At 38.6% G+C, this 15,836-nt stretch overlaps 1 protein-coding gene across 19 annotated transcripts in view; it reads right to left on the minus strand.

Moving 5' to 3' along the window:
• The window catches only part of LOC102229610 (membrane-associated guanylate kinase, WW and PDZ domain-containing protein 1-like), a 102,940-nt gene that overhangs the window by 21,584 nt on the left and 65,520 nt on the right, over positions 1 to 15,836 (minus strand). For 13 of the 19 annotated variants that reach the window (XM_023340578.1, XM_023340540.1, XM_023340573.1 and 10 more), the window contains 6 exons: positions 13,626 to 13,683; positions 13,318 to 13,430; positions 11,297 to 11,419; positions 10,587 to 10,772; positions 9,790 to 10,401; positions 686 to 720 (listed from right to left, as the gene is read on the minus strand). In XM_023340578.1, coding sequence (XP_023196346.1) covers positions 686 to 720; positions 9,790 to 10,401; positions 10,587 to 10,772; positions 11,297 to 11,419; positions 13,318 to 13,430; positions 13,626 to 13,683 — 1,127 coding nt within the window. The remainder of the gene's footprint in view (positions 1 to 685; positions 721 to 9,789; positions 10,402 to 10,586; positions 10,773 to 11,296; positions 11,420 to 13,317; positions 13,431 to 13,625; positions 13,684 to 15,836) is intronic. The other 6 variants (XM_023340583.1, XM_023340565.1, XM_023340559.1 and 3 more) reach the window with 1 other exon arrangement.

Consider the following 15,836-nt stretch of genomic DNA (forward strand, 5'->3'; position numbering starts at 1 on the left):
CTTAAATTGTCACTATCACTTTACTTGCATCGTCACTGATTTTGTTTAAAATAAGTGTTTTTTGGTGGTCACATGGTAATGAAAGAAATGTTCTTAAATTAAAGGTGAAATTTACAATTGCCCTTGAAGAATTGCCTTGCTGATTCTCAGATTTTCTCTGCCGCCTTTTTTACAATCCACAATTTTTGAGCATGACATTGTTTCTCCTCTTTCTGTCAGTGTTCCCTCTGTAACTGTGGGTGATCTGGGTGACTCACAGCTGTGTTTCCCTTCCTTCCTCTCTTCCCTTTTTATCCCAATCTTCTCTTGTTGCCTCTTTCTCTGTGCTGTGGCTGTCTGCCCTCCTCAACAGCTGGTCACAGTTACACTACTCTGCCCAGGCTACGCTACGCTCAATCAGTCACAGAGTGGCAGCATTTCAGGAAGGGTGGGATGCTAAGACAAAGTAAAGAGGATATAAAACAAAGAAAAGTGACAGAAACAAGATCAGAGATTAAAAAATAAGGATCACACAAAGCTTGGCACAAAGCTTGGCTGGTAATGAAGAAGAGGCGAAGATTTCTGAAGCTTAAGATCTCAGTCACATCTCACAAGTCTGTGCCTTCTGTTCTTAAAATAGCACTTGTTTCAGTGAGGAGTGTGCAGTGATATGCACACAAAGAGGAGAGTTGAAGACAGTACTCACCACCAGCTTTGGGCTTCTCTTGGCTGGCACCACGCCTGCAAAACATCGACACAAAGACAGGGAGAGCATTAATGACCTGCGGTGCTCTTCCTCAGTCCCCTCTGGTCAGATCCTCCTCAGGACGAATGGATGAACCTTCAGGTTCGTGCTGCAGACTAGAAGGCGACTGGCCTGCTCCTCCTCCTCGTTCTGCCTCCTCTCCTCTCTCTAACTGAGCAACACACTGCGCCGGGCTGATCGCTGATCTAAGTGTTCTCCGCCCCCTTTTTCTGTATCCCGCTCCACTCCGCGCTCTCAGCCGTGCTAACAGAGGAGCGTCATCAATCTGATTGCGTTACATAGACTGGCCGATGCAGCAGGAGCAGCTACAGGTCTCTTTCACACCACTTCTCCAGGTGGAGTCTCAACTCTTACTTGCACTGAACAAACAACATAAAAGGGAAACCTGTCTGTGTGCATCTTCTGAGTGACTCCAGAGCTGCTTCCTCCACTCCCAACTCCACTGCTTTGCTCAGGGCTGACATTGAGAAGCTGATCTTCTCGCTGCTCCCTCCCCCCTTCTCTTCTACTGTGCACCGTGCCTCGCTGTGCCCTTATCTCTCTCTCTCCATCTCGCTCCTACAACATACTGTAAAGAGTAACCAAGAAGATCAATCTCATTTGTGCCTATAAAATATTAATGCTCACAGCCAGATGTCAGGGGAGATGTCAAACAGCATATCATTGTAGGGAATAACACACATGCCATTTAACCTTTCCAAATATCTCTCATAATTTAAGGTAAAGCATCTTCTACCTCAAATATTAGGTCTACTGAAATACAACCTGGCTATTTAACCCACACAGGACTCTTTCATCTTTTCCCAAGGCGACCCTACATCAAGCTTTTTTTCTTGGCACAAAACATGGAGACAAAAATAGACAAATGAATGCATGAACGACATGAGACGGGATAGGGAAGAGGGCTTGACGTTTCCATGGTGATCAGGTAGTTTTGTTTTGTTGAGTGGGGGAAGGAGGTATAAATAGAACATCATTTTAATATTAACTGTAGACCTTTCATATATTGCATCCTGCTTTGTCTTCATGTTTGCTATAAAGAAGTAGTTGCAGATTTTCTTTCCTCCGGGGAAAGAAAATCGAGTGTAGAGGGAATCTACCATTGACATCACAACACATCACGCAAACATCCATCCCAAGCTCCTTCTGCTGCATTGGCAAAAAAATCATTAAATGTTAAAACTCTCTGTTGCTGCAAAGCCCCTCTCCACTCAATTCATAATTTATTGCCATCTTTTTTTTTCTGTTGCACGTTCTCTCCATCTCTCAGATTATGGTGTGCCTCTTACTGGACCAAATGGATCATCTCGCCCACTGAGCAGAGGCTTAAAGCTTTGCTTTATTTTTTATTTTTATTTTTTCACAGGCCTAAATGATTGCAGATGTGCTTGTGGGTGCGGCTGACATAGGAAGGACGTCCATCACTGGGTCAAATGTCATGTCAATGTAATTGTTTCCTATAACACCGACTGGTTATGTGACCCATGCAATCTACACTTGGCAAAGTGGAAGGTCAAAGTAAAAGACACTCCTACAAGGCAAATATATTTTATAGGAAGAAAACCTAACGATCACAACTGTCAAGTCAAAAGAATAAGAAATAGCTCAAGCAGGAAGTCAACAGCCAGACCAGCAAGGTGTTGTTTGTGAACATAAAGTTGAGAAAAAAGCTTTCTTTAGCAGCAGTTAGTTCTTCTGTATTTCAACAGATCACCTTATTAAATAAATCAATAACAACTGTAAACAAAAGTTCTTCCAGCATGTTTATCCACAATAATCAGCTGTAGCAGCATTAGTTTTTCTCTGTGATTGAGCTAAATAAGCCATGATATTGGTTTATAGAATCAGCTGACTAAATCATTTGTGAGCTGCTGAAGCTCAGAAAGATAAATCCAAGAACAGCATCATGCTGCTTCATTCAGCTCTGAAGAAGCTGCCATAAACTGATTTACGCAATAGATCTGTGACATCAGCAAGTCTTTTTTATGCATGAACAAATAACAGTGCAACAGTTCAATAAAAGTACAGTATTTGACAACGTTGCAGCTGCTCACATTAAGGGTGGAAAAAAAAAATCTTGTCAAAGATCTGGTTTTGTCAGAGACCAGGTAAGCAATCATGAAGCATCGATGAGTGGTGGAGCATAAAAAATTCCCACAGGAGAAATGGTTGGAGTCTTCTCCACACAAAAGTAGGATATTTGACAAACATCTTTTTTGTTTTTGATGAATTTCCACCAGTCAAATTTGGAGCCAGCAGCTCCAGGAAGGATCAGAATGAGTCAAAAATATTGTATATTGCATTAGCATATCAGCATTCCTCAATATAAGATTCACACATGATAATTTAAAGTAAAAATAATAGTTTTACTACATCATATGTACACCAAAAATATTAAACAAAAACATATATAACGTCTTCTAACTGCTTTTATTTAAAATATAGCAACAAATGATCTAACTCCTGTTAAAAATGATACTGTGTAAAAAAGATATTTTTGTTCAACATACAGCAAAGACCAGATATTGTCAGGTCTGGAGTTGGTTTGGGATGGATTCTAGTTTTGATCACTGTACTTTGATTTCCTTAGTCTCATTCTTTGATTAGATAAGCCTTATTTCCGTTTTACTCTCTTAACCACTCTAGTTTAATTATATTCCTTATACAGTATCTGCTCAGTATATCTTACTATTAGATTCATTTTCCTAGTTCCCCTGTTTATTTTCCCTTGTCCCCTGTGTCATTTTATTTCTTTCTCTACTCAGCCTGCCTTCTGCTCTCTTCCCTCACACCTACAACCCGTTAGCTATCAGCCTCAGTCTTTTGATCCAGCCTTCATCCCTCACTGTATTTAAAAAGTTTGTAATTTTGAAACTGTAAGGTTTTTAATCTTTGGCATGCCTTGATACTAGTGTGTACAGGAGCATTTACTGTAGATATGCCTTTTAAATGTGGTGTTTGTTTTTGTAGAGATAACTGTAGGGCTGTTTTAAACAACGCAATTGTCAAAATGATTGTTGCTACGTTATTCAACACAGCCTTTACTGACTACGGAGTACATTGTGGTGAAGTAAATATCAGTTTTATTCCCCATCTGTTCCCCAAAGAATCAAGATGATGTTCCACATTTTAACTTCCTGGGTTTCTAAAATTCAATATTGCAGAAGAGGTGCTGGGATTCTTAGACATGATCTAAATCTAACAGTGGTGAAGAAGCAGAGCAGGTTCATGCGTTAGGGGCTGAATTTAATGTCAATCAAGCTGTAAATATAAGTATTGAATGTAGGTTCAGCTGTCACCCTCTTTGTTGCCTAGCTACAGAAACCTTGACATTTGTTGGCACTACTAAGATGTGGAGCAGGACCTAAAAGAAGTAGTTGTTATGGAGACTTAGTAGTAATCATAAGATGTCACGATTTAGAAAATTTGACTTGCTTTGTGTTGCATATCTAGGTGTTTAAAGTCTTCTAATTGTAGCTATGAAGTATTTTAGATAGTAGGTGTAGATACTTTTCTGACTTACTAGAATAAAATGTGCCATTTTGAAGAGAGACTAAGTATATCATATTCTAATTCATCTTCCTTTGTCAATGCATATATTGATTATTATAGATAACTGATACAAAAATTTCTGGACACTGATAAACTGAAAAACAAAAAAATCATTGCAAGACTACAACATTGAAATAAAATATTGCAGGTTTTTGCAGGTTTGCAAGGGGAGTTGAATAGTGTGGAGTGAACTGCACTTTGGAAATGCAGGTATAAACAAACACACCTTGCAATGTAAATATTTTTTGAGGAATATTGTGGAAAATAACTGGAATTTAAACTATTGTGCAACTCATTCTGGTTCTACAAGAATGAGAAACGTAATGTCAAGCAGTTCTGCAGGCTAAGAAACTAAACAAAATACCAACAAAAAACGGAAAGCAGGACACTACATTGAAGGCTTTTTACCCAAAGTAGTCAAAAACCTGACAAGGCAAATACGTGAAACGAAGATTGTTTAGAGACCAATGCTGTGCGGATCTATTTGTTGTAAAGGTGGGGAGAAAAATTACCAAAATATCTGCATTCATGCTGACGACAGAGGAGGATCCTCTTTATTTCACAGTATGAAAATTGTATTTTTATAATGGTTAAAAAAGGTTTATTTTTATAATGTTTTTTCAGGAATTTATTACCATCTTCCAATTAATGTCAGAAAAAGATGAGATATAAGAGAGTATACCAGTCTTGCACGCAAACAAGTTTTTTATTTTTATTCATAAGAAGCAGAAACATCAAATATTCAGGCCAAACAACACATAGATGTTGTTGAGTGGGCACAAACGATGTACGCAGGTTTATCATTCTTTCATCATTTTCAAAGTGAATCTGCAGCAGCTTGAATGGACCTTACTTCTCTGAGCTGCTGAGGATGTGGCCTTGGTGACTCCAAGCTGAGCCCACACGGATTGAGTGAATAGTCCTTCCTCCAGGTTTTCTATCAATTTTGTTAGAGAAACAAAAAAAACTGAGTAATGCTTTGGTTTATTAAATAAAGCCCGTCAACCTTTGTCCTTGCTCTCCATACAAGATTGTCCCAGTATCCTGCTGTCCTTTCCATTCATCTGCTCTAAATTATTTTGGTAATAGTTCATTCCTCCACATTCATTTCCTCTTGATTTTATTCCCCTTCCTTTTGTTTTTCATTTTCTCTCCTCTTTCTCCTTTTCTCTGGGGACAGAAGCACTCTGCAAGATTGTCATAGCAACAACGATGGAAAGAGAAGATGGAGGAGTCATAGCTGGCCTGCCCTCCTTTACAGGGAAGCACCTAAGTGGGTGAGTACACTTGATGCAATCTTTAATGTTGTAGGTGATGAAACAATTATTTAATAAAAATAAGTCACTTATAATTTATCATTCTATTTTTAATGGCGAAAATATAATTGGAATAAAAATGTATCCACTGGTGCATATTTGCATTTTCTATAATTAAATAATTTCTAAAGACATATTCAATAATATGAAACATTTTTTTTAAATAGATCAGCATTTTGAAAACTGTTTATCTTTCAAAAGAAGATAGCTAAGCTATGCAAATTAGCCTAATTAGATGTCATTGATTTAATTAGGTGAAGTTAGAGTTTCTTTAAGAAATTTACAGGTAATACAGGAAAGTGCACATAACTCCTGGTGTCTAAAACTACTGTGTGAAAGATGTGAGAAAGAATTTATACACTGTGATTAATGCACAAAACAGAAACAAATAGTAGATTATTGATGCAAGCAATCAGGTTTTAAGCATCTCCTCACCAAGCAGAGCTATAGTAGCATGTGTACCTCATATTTTTTATAGAAGGCTGTCACCAAAAAAAAACAAACTTGCATTTTGCAGTCTTTACTCCTCTTAAAAGCTGAGTCTGCTCACTCTGAGTCAGACAGCAGAGATTGATGAATCGCTGATAAACAGATTAGGGCTTTTCCTTCTCTCGATGAAGCCTACCTTATTTCTCCTCCTCCTCCTTTTCCTCCTGCTATCTGTCTCCTGTACATCTCCGAAACCAATCCTCTCATACACGCTTCCCTTTGGTGAACTTCCCGCTCTGCTCAGCAAATCTCACCCTCTCTCTTCTCTAATCCTCCACCTCCACTCTTTCGAAGCACGATCCCTGCTCCTCTTATTCCCATGCACTCCTCTTACAACTCTTTTTTTTAGCTATAGTTGACCAACACACTAGCTCTGGAGTGAGGATAAAGTCACAGATGCATCCTCAACCATAAAGTCAAACAGAAATCTCATTGGAAGGAGCTTTCAGTCAGTTTCAATAAATGCAGTAGCAGTTTCTTCAGTGATACATCTATTATTTACAATTTAATTTTCTGCTCATGCAGTTTACTGATACTACATATCTAAAGCTACTGTCTCACTGTCTCATCATGTATGTTAGTGTATCTGAAAACACATTTTATGTACGTCTAAACATGAAGAAATAAAGTTTATTTTGTAATGCATTAAATTGGTTTCCTAAAGTTGTCAAGTTATTGTGAAGGGAATTAATATGAAAACATATCTGAGTGCCCCATCATGTACTTCTGGTATTCAGCATGACAAGATGAGTGAATCTACAGACAAAGCATCTACATTACACAACAAGAGATCATTACTGTGACTGCTGAGTAACTTTTGCATATGTTGTGCAAATGTTCCATGACATCTCTTAGATGCAACACTTGTGCCACATTACAAAAAAAAAGAAAAGGCAGCCTGCTTTGGCTTCAGATCTATTCATAATAGAATAGAATACAAGTACTTTATTCATCCCAGCAGGGAAATTACTTAATCAGATATGGCAGAAAGCGTTGCAGGAGTGTGAATTACTTTAAACTGAATAGTTCAGCACATTACTGAAATACAAAAGCATAAGCAAGGACACAATAGTGTAACAGGAATTATTCAGACTTACTATATTTGTAAAGTATTAAACTAAGTGGAAAATGACATGTTTGAAAAAAAAAGGATCCCAATGAAACTGAAAACTCTCCACTGAATTTTTTATTTAGTTCTTTATTATTGTGGACATTAGCTGAATTTTCGGCTGATAATTACAGCACCTTACCAACTGATAATCAATTGCTTTCATAATCTGTTTTGGTCTTTATGACTCTGCAGTCTTTCTGTCATTATTATTACACAGCACAGAATTGATGGAATTAGCATTAGCAATCCCATCAATTTAATCCTTCAATCCAATAACTTTGTCTACAAGTTAAAGTTTGATCTATAATTTATAGACAAAGTACACATGGATAGGTTGGAAATTAAACATTTCTGAAAAACTTACAAAAAATGTCACTGAAAATTGGTACAAAATGCCCTGCCAGATTAGTTGCTTATTTGTTGTACTTGAAATTGAAAGCATCCAAACAAACACTTGAAAATAGCAGCCCCGCTCCCACCTCCCGCTTACCCCTGGAAGGGTACTGTGTGTCCCTCATCACCTCGCCACTCACCTGAACACCCCGTTATTACAGGTTGGTGTTAAAGCCAGCAGACATGATCTACAAACCTGCCAGTCACCCTGCCAGCTCCTGTGACTTCTGAAGCCTCCTACCCATTTATCCTCTCATTTATTCCCTCTCTGTGCTTTGCCCTCGGAGCTTGCTTCTGTACTATTCGTCTCCTCACACCTTCACACAAACCCACACACAGAGGTTCGTAATGATGCTGACATTTAACACAATACAGCAGTTATTCCAGCAGCAGTGCACAAGGTCAACTCATTAGATCTCATAATTGATGTGTGGTGCATATCCCAAGCTGCCGTCAATATAGCAATCACGTGGTTAGAAATTTTACGTAGAAGAATCTGAGAAACCTTGAATGCGTGGGTCTGTTTGAATACTAGCTCATGTTTTTTTCTTATTTGACATCTTCTATAGAAGAACAAGCGTACTGATTGAACAGGCAAGAAGTCCAGTTTATAGCAACTCTGAGTCTATTTATAAGCCTAAAAATGAAGGCCTTTCCGAAATCTCCATACGTTAAAGTACCTTACCTTTCACATTCTCACGTTAGGGGCACAACTTTAACACATTTTACTAGGATTCTATGGAACGCATGAACAAAAAATAATGCAGAATTGTTAAGTAAAAGAAAAAAATAGGAAGGCTTTTTTGTTTGTTTTACAAATAAAAGTCTGAAAAGTCTGAAAAGTGGAGCATGCATCTTGTATTGATCCCTTGAGTCAATACTTTTTGCAGAACCACCTTTTGCTGTTATTGAAGCTGAAAATCTTTTGAGATATGGCTCAAAGCCTGAAGATTTTCTCTCATTTTTTGCAGAATATTTCAAACTGCGTTAGATTGGAAGGAGAGAATCTGTGGACATAAACTGATAAATCTTGCCACTCATTTTCAATTTGTTTGGACTTTGCTTAGGTCATTCTACCACATGAATACAGAATGCTTTTTTTGAAAATCATCCATGTTTGTTGAGTTCTCTTTGAGTTCACCTTAACTGCTGCCAGTTAAAGTGGATTGCCATGCACTCCAATTTTGGAGGATGGACTAAGCAGTGCTCTGTGAAATGCTCTAAATGTGCAATATTGTTTTATAACAAAAACCTGCTTTGAATTTCTCTACAACTTTCTTCACAAAATGTTTACTGTATTCCTTCATCTTCAGACCTCTAAGGTCTCCACAGAATGACTTTATTAAATCTGTAGTAAGGGTTAGACACAGGTTGACTCTATTTACTTAAAAGGAACTTTGTGAAAGCTTGTGTTTGGGTTTTATTTAAGATTATCAGATTAAAATGTACTAAGCACAAATGCACACCCCATTTTTTAAGATTTTAAGAAAATGAAAACAATGTTTTGTTCTTTGACTTCACAATTACAAAATGTGGTACTTTGTGTTGGCCTATCACATATAATGTCAGCAAGATGAATTGCAGTTTGTGGCTGTAACATGGGAAAATGGAAAAAAGCTCAAGTGGTGAGAATACTTTTGTAAGACACTATTATATGTGATTTCAATAGTGAATATAACATGAACCATTATGTGGAAAGGACAACAATGAAGACAAAGCTTGATCGACTCTACTTCATTTCAGATGGTGATTAGGTGTGAAAACATGTGAAACACATCCAACTACTGCAGGGGCAGTTTAAGGTGACAAACATTTACCAGTGATCTACGAGCCTCTGACCTAATGTGCAGCAATTTTCTCCCCCTCATTCATCTATCTTGACTCTCTACCCATCCTCCCACTCTCTCACACTCCTGTACCCCCACCCTCATCTCATCCTGCTTTCTCTGTACCTTTCCTCCTTCCATCCTATCCAGTCTGAGCATTTTCATCCTGCAGCCCACTCTCTTTCTCTCTCTTCTCCATTTCATTGTGTCACTCTCTACTTGCCAACTATTCAGACAGTTGTCTATTCAGCAGATTAAACTATGTTCTCTTGTGCACTTCATCTCGCAGCATGTCATGTCAAAACTTCATTTCCTGCAGACATTCATCATCTTCATACTCTGAGATGTCACACATACCTCTTTGCACTAACATGGTGACTTCACTGCCTCTCGGACATTTGCTGAGCAGATCCACCACTTGGTTGTGGCTCATATTCTGGACATTTCTCTTGTTGACCTCCATTAGGATGTCCCCCTCTTTCAGGCCACGGCACCGTGGATAGTCCACTATCTGCTTGACCCTCTGTCCGCCTCCCGTCAGACTGTCAGCGATGGTGAACCCAAACCCTTTGTCTCCCTTCTCCATGTGGATGGTGATCAGCTCTGGCTGGGTGGCAATGGCTGAAGCCAGGGTGACCACATCACTAGAGTAGCCGTGTGAACCGTTGGAGGCTACCTCGGCCAGGGGGCTGTGCGGCCGTGGCTCTCGCATTCCATTGATGGGTCCGGCCTGATTGGTGGGTGCGTCAAAAGTCTCTTGTCCATTGACAATGATCGGCTCTTTATCCAAGATCGCCACAGATGTCACTAGGCTGGTGTTGGGGTCATCGGGGTCAAATGGCAGCGGATAGCCACGGCATAAGGATAGGTCCACCATTGAGCCGATAGGGATGGACTGGAAAATCTTCACCACCTGTGCATGAGTGTAGCCTAGCACGATGGTGTCATTCACACTGACGATTACGTCGCCTGCAAAAAGGAAGACGGTATCTTCAGCAATGTTTCTATTACCCAGTAAAAACTCTTGTTACTGTTTGTTACACCTCCTATTAGTTTCACAGTAGTGAGATTTTAAAGGTAAGTTGTTCAAAAACACCTTTGTGGGTTTCTGAATGAAAGCAGTGCCCTCTTTTGATGAAGGCTGTGTACTACACCTGTCTCCATTTTGCCATCCACAGCTGCAGGCCCGTCCAGCACCAGACTTTTGATCTGCAGGAACTCATCGGGCTCGTCACCTCCAACTACTGTGAAGCCGAATCCACGGCGGCTTTTCTTCAGCTTGGTATTGATGAAGGTTCCTTTCAGCTCTGCAGGATTTCTGGTGAAGAAAGGTTTCCCTCCTGGAGAAAGCAAACAACAACTCAAACTCGGGTCCAGAGAGCACAATGCTGCATATAATCAACAACCCATTGTTTACTTTTAATAAATGACATGGGGAACACAAAGTATTTATGAAAGAAAATAGGAATTGACTACAATATGGAAGAAGAAGGAAGTTAAGATTAAATATGCAAGGAAAAACATAAATGTCTGGAAATGTGTAATAGTGATGTTGGTTTAAAGGACTGAAGAAAAGCTCAAGGTAGCCATAATATACACAGATCCTGATAAGAATGGTGAAATTAAGATAAATTAAGAAAAAAAGTGTAAATATAAATAAATATAATAAAACAGCAATAAAAGAAATAAGAATATACAATGATTTAAAATCAGATTAAAGAAAACAATATATGTAAAATATTCTACTGCCAGGATATATAATTTCATTTGCTGGACAAAACTAAGTAGCACTACAAAAAGATAACCACGGGCACACATGCCATGTTAGTTAAATGAAGTAGAAATATCTACAAGTGAGACTTACTCTTAACTCCAACCGGGCCAGGAGGAAGAGCAGGTGGGACTTGTGGGTCCCTGTAGGTCTCCAGGTGGTTTGGAGCATAGCTTGCCAGTGGAGCTGCTGCTGATGAGTGTTCCTCTATCCACTCTGCACACACATCGATCATTCCCACTTTAATCCCATACTTACCATACACGTGCTGAATTTATTTATATGTAACATGAACACACATAAAGAACACACAATAAACACAGAGCTTAAAGCAAACTCTGCATGTATCCATTTATTCAAGTAACTATTTAAAAAAGTGAAACTTGTATAGATTCATTACACATAGAAATATTTCAAGGGCTTAACTGATTCATTTTGATGATTATGGCTTAAAGCTCACATTTTTCTGAAAAAATTAAATATCACTCAAGACCATTAAGAAGAGATTTCTAATACAAGATGGTTTGGCCTACACAATCATGGGGAAGAACTGCTTGACATTCCCCCAAAAGTAGAGAAAGCCCCAAAAAAGGTACTGCTGAAGAACCTTACGGTTCTCAGAATGCATCATCGAAGCAAATGATTAGAAAGGCTAAAAAGAAAATGTAGACAAAGGTGCACAAGCAACTGGGATAACTTCAGGCTTTTTAAGACTGTGAGGCAAAGACACTTTAAGAGTTTGTGGGAGTTTCAGAAGCCTAAGTCAGAGTGTCAGACAGCATCACACACTGACAGATCCAGGAGACAGGCTACAATCATTTTAGTCCTTTTGATAAGGTGCTGCTGCTGAATAAAGTCAATACCAGGACTATGTTACCTGGGAAAGGAATGAGGGAAAAGGTTTGACTTGTTGCTCAGGGTTCCAAAGTCCTCTTTTTAGATGGATGTAAATGTTGCATTTCATTACAAAATCAAGATCTCACAGTAACAGGGAATGTTTCAACAGTCAGCAATGCTTTGGGAATCATGGTACATGGTATTGTTGGGCCAACGTGTTTTAATAAAGCCGAAGTCAGCACAGCTGTTAACAGGAAATGTTAAACCACTTCATGCTGATTAATTTTCGCAGCAGGACGTGGAACCTGCTGAATCTTGACAAAAGAAAAACTAAGTAGAGAGAAACTAAGTAGTATAATCCAGCAGCAGATGAAAGTCACCAGAATCCACAGTGCAGATGAGCTGAGTGCTGCTGTTAAAGCAACCTGAGCTTCTTCTACACCTCAGCAGAACCACAGGCTAATCGCCTCCATCTCAATGATGCAGGAATTCATACACTAGGAGACCTGACAGAGTAATGAATGTACATCCTGTAGAGTAAATGGATATACTTTTCAGTAGGTGGCCACTTTTGAATTAAACAAATGAATTTTTGTTCTTATTTATTTTTTTAAAACGTCTTTGTGGCACTAGTGGCTTTATTGGCATTTACCAGACAGAACAAGTTCAAAGATCTCAAGTTGGGAATTGAACAAAGGGCGGCCAAGTCCGCTACAACATCCAGTGCCCCGTTTTTGTTTATCCACATTTTTCACATTTCTTTCTATAAGCCATTATCATCAAAATAAGCAAAAACAAAAATCACAAATGTCTCTTTTTGAATCCAATTATTGAAATTAGTGACATTCTTGATAATATACAAGTTGCACATTCACTAAAATTATAAGTACAAGTAGTATTCAGTTCAAACATCACAGTTTTACAACAACAGAGATAAAGTGAACATCCCCCCTTTGTTTATAATGATGTGATACTGCAATGATCAAATACAAAATGGTAGTTATGGCTAAAAAACACATAAATTAAAACCTGAACTTTAAAGACAACACCAGGACTTGGGCCAGCTTAATTTTGGTAAAACCACAAGTAGCAAAATTTGGAAAACCTTATTTTTTTTAACTGCAACATTATTTGGAGAGAACATGTTAAAAACAACAACAAAAACAGGATAATGAGGAATAATAAATTCTGGCCAAACTCCTGGCAAACACCAGACGAACAAGAAAGACATGACGCCGACAGACATGAAGAAAGAAAGAAATGGGCAGGAAACGAACCTCGGATATACCGCTCACCTTCTGGAGGCTGCGGCGGTTGCTGCTGTTCCAGGATTTTTTGACGCCGCGCCTCCAACACTGGGTTCTCATACTGGGTCTTCCTGTTTATATGGCTTTGAAAGACAAACATAGGGTAAAGAAAGAAATCACAGTGATATAAAACATAATTTTGCCTGTAATGTCAGAAAAAAACCCTTCACCAGTATGTTTTATGGAAAAGAATGACCAGATTTGCAAGAAGACTTTAAAAGTGGCAGAACCCACGTTTGTCTTTGTGAAGTGATGCGTCAATGAGGTGATTAACTTACTCAACATAATACACTCCATACACCGGGTCATCTATTCTCTCCCATCCTGGAGGCAGCTCTGGAATACAGAGAGCACACAGCATTAAACATAAACACTCTTATCTCAGTCATTAGCACAGATGAGATAAGACCAGTGGTGGGGGTACAGTGATCTTTATTTGTCTTTCTGCTTCCAGCGAATTTGTCAGAACATGTTATTTAATTTTATTTATTTATTTTTTCCATTTTTTTCTCTGAAGAGTTTTTGCGGCGCTAGTGGCTCATATTTTTTCTACAGTAGGCAGACAGGAAGGAGGGTGAGGAGAGGGGGGAAGACATGCGGCAAAGGTCGTCGGGACCGGGAGTCGAACCCGCGACGTCAGTGTCGAGGAATAAGGCCTCCAAACGTGGGGCGTGCTAACCCCCTGCGCCACCACAGCACGCCCCCAGAGAATGCTATTTTATCGAAGTTGAACTAGTAAAAAATATGTCCTCAAAATTACAACCAACAACAACTTACTTTACAACCATTTTACTACTGTATTTTATGAGATTATGGCAAGAACAGATTGGACGTCAAGAACAATTACAACTTTTAATGGATCCATGTTTCATTTTTATTAGTTTAGTGAAAGTACACTCCATTTGTTTAAGAACCATTATGCTCTTTATGGCTACAATAATTACTTTTGTTATAACTAAAATTTTACAAAAAATGGAGAGATAAAAAAGGTTTTTTTTACACAGTCATAAACATCGCAGAACAAATAAAGAGCTGGACTAATTATAGAAGATTTGCTTTCTTTTCAGTGTGAGCATCCTTCATTTTCGATGTGACATCTTAAACTATGCTTAGAAGCTGTGTGAAATGTTCAGCTGGAATTGTGCCAGTAGCTACATAGTAGGTTTAAAAATTGAGGTGCATCTTTCCAAGGAACATAAAACCAAAAATTAGGTAGGATGTAGGAAAATATTTGAGACCACTTGTACAATTTTTGAGATTCTGTGGTTTTGATCAAAACCAGAATGAGTTAAACTTGTTTAAAACTAATTATATTTTTTAACAACTTCAGTGTTGTGTTGTTTTACGATTCTGCTGAAAGAATGTTTGTTCAAATCAGTCATCAAAAGTCTAAAGTCAATGTAACATTCATTCAAATGATAAACATATGTAAACCCATTTTTTCCCTTAGTCTTTCTCGTTAGGGCACATTGTCCCGACTAGCTGTTCAAGTTTACCCCTGGTATAGACCATACTTATATCTATTGTATATGTGGCCACACCAGGTGATTCAAAATAATACATAAACTTAGCACACGAAGTAAGGAAATCTGTATTTGGTTGACTTTTTCTTGGTAGTAAATATGCTTCTTGATGTCAAATTATATACCGTTACAAGACATGTTTAATTGCTTCAAATGATGCCACAATTGAGAGAAATATCCCTTTGCACTTTAAGTAGCAGGTTTGAGCATGTGTGTTGCGTCCTTAAAAAATATATATATATATATAAAAAATTATGAAATACTTTCTGTCAAAGCCACACAGCTTTTGGTTGAAGCAGATTGATGTGTGGGGTGGAATCTCTTCCCCTTACAATAAGACAAGTTGTCAACGTTGAAAATTTAAATGCTGATAAATATCAAGATGAGATTCTGTAATCAGCGGCAATCACTGGCTTTATTCTCAGTGACTGAACTAAATCTTTTAAGATCCCAATGGCTGTCCCTATAGATCAGTATTTATCAGAAAGATCCTCCAGAATTTGGGAGTGGGGAGGATGGAATGATCTGCCTGCAGTCCTGATGAACTGCAGGACTGCAGGCACTCCTGCAGGAGCTGAACACTCCTGGGATCAGATTGAGCACGCTGTTTGTGCAAGACTAACCAACACAACCACATTGGATGACTTGTAACTTTCTACAGCTGGTATGATGTTCTCTTTAGCTGTAACAAAATCCTGGAGGGAGCCATTGACTGAGACAATACTGCCAACAGCTAAATGTTCTCCCTCTCCTGCTAGTAACTTTTTACTTTTCATTAACATAAGTAGTCCTGTGGTAGTTTTTCTGTTTCTTTTTTGCACATTCTGCTTTGTCTTCTCAAACCACCAGTTGGTTGTAGCAGATGGCTGATCGTACTGAGCCAGGTTCTACTGGAAGTTTCTTTCTTTTAAAGTGAAATTTCTCCTCTCCACTGTCACTATATGCACGCACAGTATGAAGGATTAC

Source organism: Xiphophorus maculatus, chromosome 1 (assembly GCF_002775205.1).
Source record: "Xiphophorus maculatus strain JP 163 A chromosome 1, X_maculatus-5.0-male, whole genome shotgun sequence".
Lineage (NCBI taxonomy): Eukaryota > Metazoa > Chordata > Actinopteri > Cyprinodontiformes > Poeciliidae > Xiphophorus > Xiphophorus maculatus.